Consider the following 12,796-nt stretch of genomic DNA (forward strand, 5'->3'; position numbering starts at 1 on the left):
GCCCTTTGTTTTTATCATTATCATTGACTAGTAGAATTTAATAAGAAAGCTGGCATTGCCTTTTTAGGTACTAAAATGTCATATTTGGACATGCTTTAGGTATGCTGACATGGAGACAGCCTTCTAATCTTTTACCCCCAAATTAAAGAGAGTATATCTTCCTAACACAGCCCCCCATAAAAGGGATTCACACAATGATCTATGTAACATATAAAATACCATACCAACATAGGTTGGCAGGAAAGTATAGAGATGCTGAATTTGAACCTGGTGTCCTCTCTCTAGTCACAGGTACTAAAGTAGGTTATTTAACTTATTTAATCCTCTATATCTACCTCAGAGGCTTGGAATGAGGATTAAATAAAGTAACCCACATAAGGAGCTTTCTGCAGTATCTGGCAATAGCATGTTCTCAGGAAACGACTGGATGTTCAATGTGTTCTGAGGAGGTCAAAGCGATTAATAAGGCAGCAGCTAAATCCTGCTTCCCCTGCAAAGCCTACCCCCTCTTGCCGGCAGCTTTGGCTTAAAGACAGCCAGAAGACTTCGTGTGGGAGTGATCATCTCTCCCGCCGCTTCTCCCTAAGCGTGCCTGCTTCCAGAGTGTCTCTGTGGAAGACTGCCATTTTCAAAGATGGCGCCACAGTAGCTCTTGTCCCTCATGCTCATGTAGAACCTCAACACCCCCCTGGCAAGAGGTGGTGTGTTCCTCTTCCCTTAAGTGTGCCAGCCTTTTGTGATTGTTTGCACTAATGGAGTATAATGGAAGGACACCACATAATTTCCAAGGCTAGATTATTAAAGATGATTCAGTTTCTGCCTTGTGAGCTGAAATGCCTGGGACTGGAGTCCTGAGCCACCATGGAAGCAATGTCACTGCTTGGAAGCCACCATGCTGTAAGGAAAGGATAAAATCAGTACAGAGCCACACAGAGAGGCTTGAGATTATATGAGAGATAGAGGAGAGAGATGGTCGGCCAGCCCTCATGCTTCAGCTTCAGCCACTCTATGGCTGCAACCATGTGAAAATCCCTGCTCTAGAATCGCTCAGCTCAGCCCTTCCTGAATTCTTGAACCACAGAAAGAGCGAAGGGTAATATACTAAATATTTTTGTTTTAAACCACTAGGTTTGGGGTTATTTGTTCAACAATAGACAATTGAAACCCTGTGGGCCATCAGTAATGTAGCATGCAAATTGAATTGAAGGCTTTCATTATTGTGTGTGTATGTGCTGGGGCTTAACACATGTTTTTAAACATTATCTTTACTCCTCAAACAGCCTTGCGAAGTTTATATCTTATAGGTAAGACAGAAAATTTATGCCAAATATGTGTAATAATAATCATAGCTAACATAGTGAGTTTTTACCATAGGCCAAGCTGTATTCTAAGAACGGTATACATATTACTTCTTTCAACTGTAACAAGAACTCCATTTTGCAGGTGGGAAAACTGAGGCACAGAGAGGTTTAATAAATGCCTAAGATCATACAGCTGGTAAGTACTAGAACCTGGAAAGTTTTCAGTCCATTGTGTAAACACATAGCTATTTCACTATATTACACTATTTGGGAAGGCTGGGATTCAGCCACAGGTGTCTGACTCCAAAACCCTGCTTATCTCATGGTAAACACTATTGATGATTATAAAATAAAATACGTATAATAAAGGCTACCTACATTAGTGTACTTAAAACAAAATGAACATGCATTCCTGTGGAATTGGCCACCCTCTTGTCTTCATAACATTCCTGAGACCTGACTCAGTATCTCTACCATCAGCCATTGGATGGACCCAGATGCTGCCTGCTGTCTTGCCTTGGTGCCAGGGAAGATGCTCAACCAGCTTCCAACAGGGAGAATGGGTTACAGCGCAGGGCATATCGCAGCTTTGACCACCCACTTGTAGGGCATGAAATCAGTTAAGTTGTGGTCAGCACTAAAAACTCTGTTTTCAAAAGAAAAGAACGGGATAGAAAAGAGACTGCATCATATACCCCAAAGGCATTATTTTGTGAAATCTGTGTTTCAACCATATGTATCTATGGATACATGCTTGAGTGTAATGTAATGTAAATGCTACACAATATAAAATTATGTCTTACTATGGGTTGGTGTCAAAATATGGGTTAATTCTTTTTGAAAAGGTTTTTGGAATTAAGAAGCTTCCTGTTATACTTGGTTTTGAATCGGCTAGAGACGTGTGTTACTTACTCCCATTGGGTTTTGATTTCAGTCTCCTGGAGGCACTATTTTATTATAAACAACCCCAACAGGAGAAATCTAAGAAGAGGGTCTCAGTGCTTCCTGAGTGTCCTGTATGATTAATATATCCCCGGGTCAATTAAGCCATGGCCGCGATATCTAAAGATTAAATGTACTAAACAAAGCTTTTTTATTTACTGCTTTTCAGGTCATCAGATCCTACAAAGTGAAAATGGGATTCATGAAAGATTAAACAAGAACTTTGTAGTTCACAGTTGAGTATCTCAGGAAATTTCTTACTTCTCAGTAAATGTGACATGAGACAGCCTGGATAAAGTTACATTTACTCAAGACTTTCCTCCTCACACGTTTAATCAGTTCTCCTGGGTTCACAGAATGCAAATACCCTCCAAACTTTTATTCCTAATCTTCCTGGGAATATTAACTAAGACAGCACTTGAAAGAGATCAAAATCTTTCGTCAACAGGATTATTTTTCAGGCTTTTCATCAAATAGTACCATGAGCCATAGGAGTTTCGAAAGGGGTTAGGCTGTTGTTTTTTGATTTTGGGGGGAGAGGGGAGAACTGGGGCTTTTTGTTGTTTTTTTAACTAAGTCTGTATCAAAGTTTTACTTTTTAATTCATAGTTTGTGTCTCTACATTTCATGCAGAAGATATAAGTTGGGGCCTAGGTGGATGAACTAAATTTTAACAAGCAGATGTCCATAGGGAGAGTTTTCCAGGAAGGTGGGCAAGAGATAAAGAAACACACTAACTCTAGCAGCGGCTTCAAAGTCTTATCTGCATGTGGTAATCTTATGGGGAGCCCCCGGTGCAGATGAGGATGGAGCAAACCTGGCACGTGGAAGAATTCATACCTGCACAGACTTCCCCCGGTCTACCTGGGGGACCAGGCAGACCAGGTGGTCCCACCATCCCCGTTTCTCCATAGCGGCCAGGGCGCCCCGGATCCCCTGGGGGGCCTGCCAAAGAGAATGCCATGCTGTATATAAGGAACATACACATACATTTTAAAATTCACACACAAGTACTTATCATGGTAATTGAGAGACTCTTTTGCAATTTCTCACCATATTTGAAATGAAATATCTTAGATTTCAGGCTTCGTCGCCCCTCCTCCACAGACATGTGAACTTGTTGTAACATTGTCTTTGTCACTGATCTAGGCTGCTTTTTCCCAGGGGGGTGGCATCTTGGCTTAGTCAAATGCCTTTACACATTTTTAACGATTGAAAAACCTATTTTCTGAAAGTAACATAAAAGTCCCAGTATACGGTTTACACACTAAGATAAAATTTGATGTCTTATGCTGACAGAGACGAACCAAGATGCACACCTCTGTTTGCACTTGTGAAACTGTGTTTTCCTGGTAGGATTCGCATATGTAGCTACAGCCTAGGGTGTAAACTACAGGGTGACAGGGCCAAGCTCTTATCTGGGGACTACTCACATGGCATCTCTGTGCAATTTATAGAGAAACTGAATAGAACACAAACCTTTGAGTGGAAGAGATGGAGTTGCCAGAACACCTGGTGGTCCTGGGCGTCCACGGTCTCCAGGATCCCCCTGAAATCATTCATTCGTTCACTTTTCAAATAGTGATGTCTGTCTCATGTGTCCTGGCTTTAAGTAAATATTAGAAGGACCCAGAGTGCATTCATATAAGAAGTCAAGCTTATAGGCTGACTAGAGAAATACACAGTTTATGGAGTTCTAAGAGGAACAAAGCAATATGACCTCCTACCTACGGGCAGAAGTAAATAGCCAAATGGCAGAGTTCTTACAAAAGAAAAAAAAAAATCAAACTCCAAAAATGATTCCATAGGGGTACAGCTCAGTGGTAGAATGCCTGCTTAGCACTCACGAGGTCCTGGGTTCAATCCCTAGTACCACCATTAAAATAAATAAACAGACAAATAATAAATAAACCGAATTACCCGCCCCCTGCAAATGATTCCATGCCCATAAATGGGACACCTCTGAAGCCATGAAGTTTCTTAGATGTACTATGAGCATCTGTGCCTAGCTTGCACTCTAGGACAGATACAGGATCTGAATCTACATTTAACTTTAGCAGCAGATATTGTCCCCCTTAATTGTGTCCCCTTAATGACACTGTGGCTTGTCCTCCACAGGTGCTGAAGGTGAGGTCACCAAGGTTATAAAGAAAGAGAAAACGCAGTGATGGTCAAAGCAAAGAGCTCTCCACGGCTCCTTCTGTTTTTAATCATGATTCTATATGATCTCTAAAGAATTTTTGAAGCTTTCATTATTATTCACCTTCAAAACTATCATTGTTCGAGCATAAAATGTAATCATTACAACATGCATTAAAGTAATAGATGTAAAGCTAACTTATTGTTTAATGATTCTTGGAAATATTAAAAAAATAAATTAGATAACATACAGGATACAGAGTGTTATCAGGCTGTACTCAACCAGGTTCACTTTTTACCTTTGGACCAATAAATCCAAATGTCCCAGGATCTCCAAACAGTCCTTGTTCTCCCTACAAATAACCAAAAACAAGTCTTCTTTAAAAAAAAAAAATGTGATTGGGTGAAAAATCATCTCCTTCTCGTCTAATTTGAATGACACATGCTCACTGAGATTCTGCGCAAAATCTCAACACGGCTTTTGGGTTGCATCAGACAGTTTTGTGCTTTAGTTTTTGTACCCACAGCGAAATCATGTAACATAAATGTGTTTCCCTTTCCCGTTCCTGTGTGTGAATTTACAGGCCCTGGTATACAACTTTTGAATGATGCTGAATTACATTTACTAATGAAAATGAATTTATCATCTCTATAATGGTGGGCATTTACCTTTAATCCTGGAAAACCTGGAGATCCATAGGAACCAGGGTCACCCTAAGAAATTCACAAAAATCAACACAAGCTTAAATCAAAACACATAAACTGGTTCAGTGAATTATTTTTCACCTTATGAGATTGCTACATGGGTATTTAATCCTGTCTGCAAAAGTAATTGAATAAAAGGATATAAATATAAAATGGATTCCATTTCTTTATAACATTTGCTATTTTAACTGATCTTTAATCTTATTCAAATTCACATCCTTGCCAGTGCTTTGAATTAAAAACATCAGCTTTGTTGTTTTTGTTGCTCTTCCATTTTAATTTACTTAATTTAATGTTTGCACTGGGATAAATATCTTTTTTGTTTTTTTTAAATTGTTTACAATGTTGTTTTAATTTCTGGTATACAGTATAGTGATTCAGTTATATATATTCCTTTTCGTATCCTTTTTATTATAGGCTATTACACTGAACATAGTTCCGTGTGCTATATAGCAGGACCTCGTTGTTTACCTATTTTATACATAGTCGTCAGTAACTGCAGATACCAAACTCCCAATTTATCCCTCCCTTACGTTCCCCTGTGGTAACCATAAGTTTGTTTTTAATGTCTGCAAGTCTCTGTCTTGTAAATAAGTTCATTTGTGTTTTATTTTTTAGATTCCACATGTTAGTGATATCATATGATATTTTTCTTTCTATTTCTGGCTTACTTCACTTAGTATGACAATCTCCAGGTCCATCCATGTTGCTGAAAATGGCATCATTTTATTCTTTTTTATGGCTCAGTAATATTCCTATGCCCACTGGGGTCTGGCCTTCATAGCCACTCTACTAATGGGAAACCTATTAGTGGCATGTCTGGTGATGTTTTAGGCTTGATACTGTGGTTTTTTTCTAGCTACTGCCCCTAGATCAGTACCTTCTTTTATCAAATAGGCTTAAGTTAACAATTTCAAGTTACTATCACTGACACTGAGCCAGTCAGGAAATGCCACAATTCCTGCCAATTCGTCCATTGTCTGCTTGCCTATTTTATCTAAATGATGTCAGTGGAAGGGATGTTCTGAGACATTTAGCTATCACACCGTTCTTGCTGACTAAAATTCTTCTTTGAGATAATATTCACTTTTGGACTTTCAGAAATATTGATCTAGTCTTATGAGAATGTGAGAGACAAATGCCTCCAGACTCACTGAAGTTCAGGATGGTGTGAATGGTCCTTACCCGATGTCCTGGGAACCCAGGAATACCTTTCTCTCCTTTTGCTCCAAAACCAGGTTCTCCCTTAAAGAGACGAAAACATTTAGAGAGGTTCAAACAGCAATATTTCAGCAACGTGGGATGCAAAAACAAAATGAAAAATAAAAATTATCGCCAGCAGCTTAAAGAAAACAATTACTTTGGGAAGTGAATAGAATAGTGAAAAATTCTAGTAACATATATCAGCATTTAAAGCAATGATAATAACCACGTAAAGATATTTTTTAAATTAAAATAGCTCATCATACAAAGAAGGTTATTTAAATAAATTACCTTGGGTCCCGGTGGTCCAGGAGCTCCAATCATTCCTGGCATTCCTTTGATGCCCTAAAAACCACAGAGGATACAATCTGGCTTACTCTTATTTAACACACTGAATTCTATCTCTTTCAGAAATTACCTCTTTCAACAACCATTTGACTAATATTTGAAATAAGGGATTACTCTTCAACTATCACTAATTAGCAGCTAAAATCCAAGCACATCTTTAAACCTGACACTCTTCAGGCCAGTTCTGTATGAGAAGTATAACATGGTGGGCCCCGAGGGGGACCACCCTGGAGCCATGGAGGCAGATGCAGCCTGGGAATGGGAGAGGCTCATTTTGAGCTAGGTAGTGAAATTTAATCCAGTGACTGAAGACTGACAGCAGAATCTGCACGTGGCATCCATAACATCAGTGCCGGAGGCTGACACAGGTATTAATATTTGCCAAGAGTCCGTTACATGCCCAGTTCTAAGCATCTGTCACCTTTTCAATGATCAAAACATCAAACCCATATGCAAAAGCTAAGGGACAACTGGATTTCCAGTGGTCTTTTCAGCCCACATATCAAAGACAACATTAATGGGACACTGACTCTGGGAGGACAGGTCACGGTCCAGCAGCCCCAGCGAGGTCGAGGTCTGCCTCACAGCAGCTGGGTGAGCTTGAGAACACTGGCATCCTTTGCAAGCCCCATTTTTCAGCTCTGTACCATGAGGCTAATAATAGTACCAACCTGTAAAGGTTGCCTTGGGATTGAGGCAGTGTCACAGGCGGGTGCCCAGCTTTGCACCGGCACAGGTATGTGTTCAAGAAGAGCTGGCCATCCCTACTTTACCAAGGGATCATATGGATTGGCAATTACCTTTTCTCCTTTATAGAGACAAAAATCAGGTGGCTGCACCAAGAGGGTGGGTCCCGGAGAACCTTGCTGGCCAACTTCACCCTTTTAAAAAAAATCAAGATAGTAAGAATTTCATATTAACTTTGTTTTGAAGTAAATTTTGAAACAATGAAGACTTTTACCCACATATTGTGATAGGACACTTACAAACCAGTGCCATGGATCTAAAATAAAAATCATGGCAAATACATCATGTGATTTTTTTAAATTTATTTTTCTTTTTTATTGAAGTATAGTCAGCTCACAATCTTGTGTCAATTTCTGGAGTACAGCATGTTGTCCCAGTCATACATGTACGTACATATATTCCTTTCATGTTCTTTCTCACCACAGGCTACTACAAGACATTGAATATAGTTCCCTGCGTTATTCAGTTTAAACTGGTTGTTTATCTATTTTATACCTTGCAGTATATGCACATCTCGAACTCCCAATTTATCCTTTCCCACTTTGCCCATTAAATATTTATTGTTTTTCATAAACAACACGTACCTATTATTAAAAAATAAATTAAAAAAATAAAAGTAATCCATAATCCTACCATCTGGAGGTAACCTCTATTAAAACTTTGGTATAGTTTTTTGAGTGTGCTTGTGTGTATATAACTGTGTACATACACATGTGTGGGCATAATATGTGTATATACATGCATATGTGATAAAATGGTGTGTTAACATAACTTAAAATTTATTATAATCATAATGATACTAATAATATATAAATTTAAGTATAGATCATAGCTTAAGCTGTTATATTTTATTAAAGTTTTAAATCGTTCAACATATAACACTAGTTTTGCACATTTTCCTGTTATACTAGAAATTCTTCAAAAACCTGATATTAAATGTCTGTACCATTTTAGATACCTATATGACAATCTGTAACAAGAATATACTATCAATTATTAAGCCATTCCACTTTGCTTAGATTTAGGTTGTGGCTAATTCATTAATACTTTACATCTCTCTGTATAAAATCATCAGCCAAACGTTTTCATTTAGGCCATTACAGATGTTATTCTCTTGAAGAAGAAAATGTTCCTTAAATTGGTTTTGCCACGCTACAACTGTAAATTCTCACCCTTAATCAGAAGATAATTACTTTGTCCTTTTCCGAATATTTCTGTTATTCTGCACTGAGCGTACAAGCTAGGCCCTTACTGAGTGTATTCCTTTGAGTGAGTTCCTTATCAACCTCCTGATCCCTAGTTTCCTTAATTCCCCTAAACCTTACTTTCCGTCTCTGTGAAATGGGCATTATAATACTGCCTACCTCAAAGTATTCTTTTATTGCATAGCTAATGCACATAAAATTCATACTGCTTTCCGCACTGAGCAGAACAAAGCCAATCCTCAAATACGTAATTATTAAAACTACTCATTTTTTTGGTAAGTGAGGAGTGGGGGAGAAGAATACTGTTTCAAATTTAAACGAAAAAAAAATACAACCAATAATTCAATCCCAGCCTGCACCTGGGAAATGACAGATGAACCAGGAGGTTAGGTACCTGGGTTTGGTGTTTGTTTTTTTGTTTTTTTGTTTTTTGATGTAGCCTAGAACCTAACACAGTGGGGGTGTAGTCGCTGCTCCAGTGGTATCTGTTGTGTGAATCACCAGTCAAACAAATGCATAAACAACATGTATTTTTCTATTGAGCAAATGTATAATGTGCATCGGTAAGATAACCATACTTATTCTTGCAGCTGGAATAAACCTATACAAAACCCACAAAGGCTGACAAGCGAGGAGCCTCCTCAAAATGTCAGTCATGTTACTATTTCTTCAAATTGTAACAGTACCATATACTCATTTTAGTGAAAAGGGCAAAGAAGAGAAATAATGAAGAACAAAATTTAAGTGCGCCATAATCCCATCACCTAGGGAAATTAACTAACAATCTGAATGGACAGTGTTCCTTAAAATGGGGTGGGCCAACGTGTTCCTGGATGCTCTAAGAGTTCTGCATCAAAATTTCAAAATTATGTCTTAATTCACCTGGCAATCCAAAAGAATTTTTAAAAAGCACATTTTGGATAATTTGAGCAGCCACCTCTTAGCCAAATACTTCTGTGTTACTCCTCTGGCCTGGCTGTCGGCGCAGAGGTCTCCCACCCGACAAAGCCTGCCTCACTCCACCACCCGGTGCTTCTCAAACCTGGACGTGTGGGCTTCGGGGTTTTGACAGACGTAATCTCAGGGGTCCACGATTTCCAAGTTTGAAAAACACTGTTTTAATCTATTTTTTCTCCCAGCCATTTAACTAAGTTAGTGGTTCTCAGAGCAGGGGGTGAGGACAGAGGGGCAGGCTTGGACATGTCCTCCCCCAAGGACATTTGGAAAGATCTGGACACATTTTTGGTTGTCACATCGGAAAGGAAGGGATGTTACTGACATCTGGGCTGGCAGAGGCCAGGGAAGCGGCGAAACATCCCACAGTGCACAGGACAGCCCCGCAGCAACGAAAGATCAGTGTTGTCATGGCAGAGGAATCCTACCCTCCATATGCATCTTAATGACTTTTGCTGTTGTTTTGGTTTTACAAAGTCAGGCTTATGCTTCTGTAACTTGTACTTTCTGCTCAACATTCTATCCTTGGTGTTTCCTCACATCATGATGTCTTCCAATGTATTTTTGGTGAGTGTGTCATTCTGTCAAATGGCTGTACAGCCATGCTGGAACTCAGTGAGAGTGGGGATCAGGGCTGTCTCGCTAAATGGCCACACCCAGTGCCAATCCTAGTCTGGCACAGAGTGGAGGCTCAGTACCTCTTTGCCCACAGTTGTTGAAAGAGCCCCTCACCAACTCTTAGACCTTCAGATCGTTTCCAGACGAGCTGCCACCTCAAAGCACTTTTCTGAAGCTTTTCTCTAGTTTTCACGCTTCGGCAGAAAGGACTGTGGGCGTCAGCGGTGAAGGGGGTGGGAGATTGTGTGTTGCTGAATGCTTTTGGTTCCAGCTATTTATATTTTTATTTATGTGTGAAGTTTAAGATTCTGATGAAATGTGTAAAATTAAGCCAAACAAATCAGTAATTAAAAACTGTCACTCCAGATATAAGATAATAAAGAAATGTCCCATCTCTTTCGGCTAGGGTGGAAGTGTGCCACATAAATTAATTTGAATTTACTGCTAAATTTTGTTAGGACTGTCATTTTAGAGTCAAGGGCAATGGTGCCATAATAATGCAGCTAAGATGTTCTTGGCCATAAAACTGGGCAGTGACTCGATAATGGACACAAGTCCGTGCACAGGGGGATCCTTACCGGGTCTCCCCTTTGCCCCTTTACTCCCACGCCGGGATTACCCTGGAAAAGAAAAGAAAACAGAAACTAACTGCTTTCGAATATTAAAAGGTAATTATGAGCAAGTAAGATTTCTGGTTAAGCCATTTGTTGCAGTTTATTAAATACTTCGGGAATTTTAAAAAAGAGGAAAGACATGATTCCGACAAATGTCAGTGGTCACTTATCTTGCTGTCCGTGGGCTTTATTTGCATATCTGACTCACGGCCACCTACCTTCAAACCTGGACTCCCAGGAGGGCCCGGAGGTCCCTAAATCAACAACAAAAACATACACATCACTTATCAGTCATGGAAATGAGGATGTGTCTTTGTTGGGTGTCCCAAGCTCCTCTTCAGGAAGCCGTTAACTTTGAAACACACAAAATGGACCCTCTATCATGGCCGGGCTGCTTGTTCCTGCCCCCTCCCCACCCCAACTCCCCGAGGACCTGCGCTTCGAGATGGACTCACAGTGATGGTGGTGGGTGTGTGCTCGTTCATCAGGTTATAATATAGTCTCTCAAACAACCCACCTGTGCCTGACCCAAGACTGCAATTTTGTCTTTTTTTTTTCTTTATTTAAATGTAGAGTCTGGGCTTTTAGAGGGACGAGTCACCAGTGTTGTACTTACCGCTAACCCTGGCTCTCCTGGATATCCCATGGCGCCCGCTGGCCCTCTTGCACCCCTGGGTCCCTAAACACGGGGAAAAATCAGTGCAGGTGTGACCCAAACCCATAATCATCATTCACAGTTCCAGACACACCTGCCCGCTGAATCACCTTGGACTGCAGCTCTGACAGATGCAGAAAGGGCACGGGCTGGCGGGCAGCTGCACTCTGGGGTGTGTGACTAACCCCTACGTGCGGGATGAAATCAAGACCCAGAGATCAGTCTGCTTATTCACAACCGAATCTTGTCGAGAACAAAGAAGACTTGTTACTCCTAAATTCCACGTATGCTGTAACTTTAATATACATGAAGATGCCTTTAAATATCAATATTAGTTAACATTAACAAAGCTAAAATATTAGTGTTATCTATACTCTTTAATATAGCCTTTAAACGTGCCCTGTAAGGTCAATGTGAACAGGAATGGCCCCAGTTCAAGATCAAGGCAATTCAACCATAAACGATTGTCTGGAAGATGTTAAGTTGTGGCATAATTACACACAAATGCACAAGGAGAGGTTATAGCTGGGTAGTTCTGCAAGTAGGGGGAGAGACTGTGTGTTCTCTCGCTCACGCTGCTCACGCTGCTCACGCTGCCCACGCTTCATGATTTGCCAGCGTGCAACAGCGTAGCTCTGTCCTGGAGGATGAATCGCTATTTATTCTAACAGCAACACCCAGGTCTCCCACTGATTACGCAGAACTGAGCTTCTGGGGTAGTAGGAGAACCAGCCTGGGAAAGTAATCCTTCCTGTCAACCGCCAGAAGCTACCAAGCAACATTGTAAGCGAACCACTGGGAAGTAAAATTGCTTTCAGTTTTAATCTTGTGAACATTAATTGGAAAGACAAATATCACTGAATGATAAACTCCAGGAAGATGAAGACGGGGCAAAATATTAATTGTAATACACAATTGCTGACTCAGCAGGCAAAAGAATTTTCACTGGACATGTATTATTTAGGTAGTTTCCAAGCAGAATTATCTCCCTAAATATTAAGTGACTCTGTCTACTGTCTACCTGAGCGATACCAAGTGATCATTGCCAGACAGAAAGGGAAGGGAAGTTGGAGCTCGGTGAGATTCAGGGATGCTCCATGGGCATGTGACCTGTGCAGTCACAGAGGGCCTCAGGCTGGATTTAACGCTCTCCTGTCACCATCCTGAAGTCTGTAATATTTTTCGGACAACAGACCTACATTTTCACTTTGTACTGGGTGGGCCCGGGTCCTGCTGGGACACACCCTAGTGGGGATCATCGGCTATTTGAGAAGCAAACAGAAGCACATGGCCTGCCCGGGAGACTTACTGGAAAGCCAGGAGGTCCTGGGTCTCCTCTGTCACCCTGCAATAATATGGATACAT

General features: G+C 40.5%; 1 protein-coding gene across 1 annotated transcript in view; it reads right to left on the bottom strand.

Annotated features, from left to right (window-relative positions):
- COL4A4 (collagen type IV alpha 4 chain) overlaps positions 1-12,796 on the bottom strand; it is a 120,514-nt gene that overhangs the window by 61,808 nt on the left and 45,910 nt on the right. Inside the window, 11 exon segments of the mRNA XM_032480378.1 lie at positions 3,084-3,188; positions 3,723-3,792; positions 4,682-4,735; positions 5,052-5,096; positions 6,273-6,332; positions 6,582-6,635; positions 7,439-7,519; positions 10,741-10,782; positions 10,995-11,030; positions 11,393-11,455; positions 12,741-12,776. Coding sequence (XP_032336269.1) covers positions 3,084-3,188; positions 3,723-3,792; positions 4,682-4,735; positions 5,052-5,096; positions 6,273-6,332; positions 6,582-6,635; positions 7,439-7,519; positions 10,741-10,782; positions 10,995-11,030; positions 11,393-11,455; positions 12,741-12,776 — 646 coding nt within the window.

The sequence above is a fragment of the Camelus ferus genome, chromosome 5, assembly GCF_009834535.1.
Source record: "Camelus ferus isolate YT-003-E chromosome 5, BCGSAC_Cfer_1.0, whole genome shotgun sequence".
NCBI lineage: Eukaryota > Metazoa > Chordata > Mammalia > Artiodactyla > Camelidae > Camelus > Camelus ferus.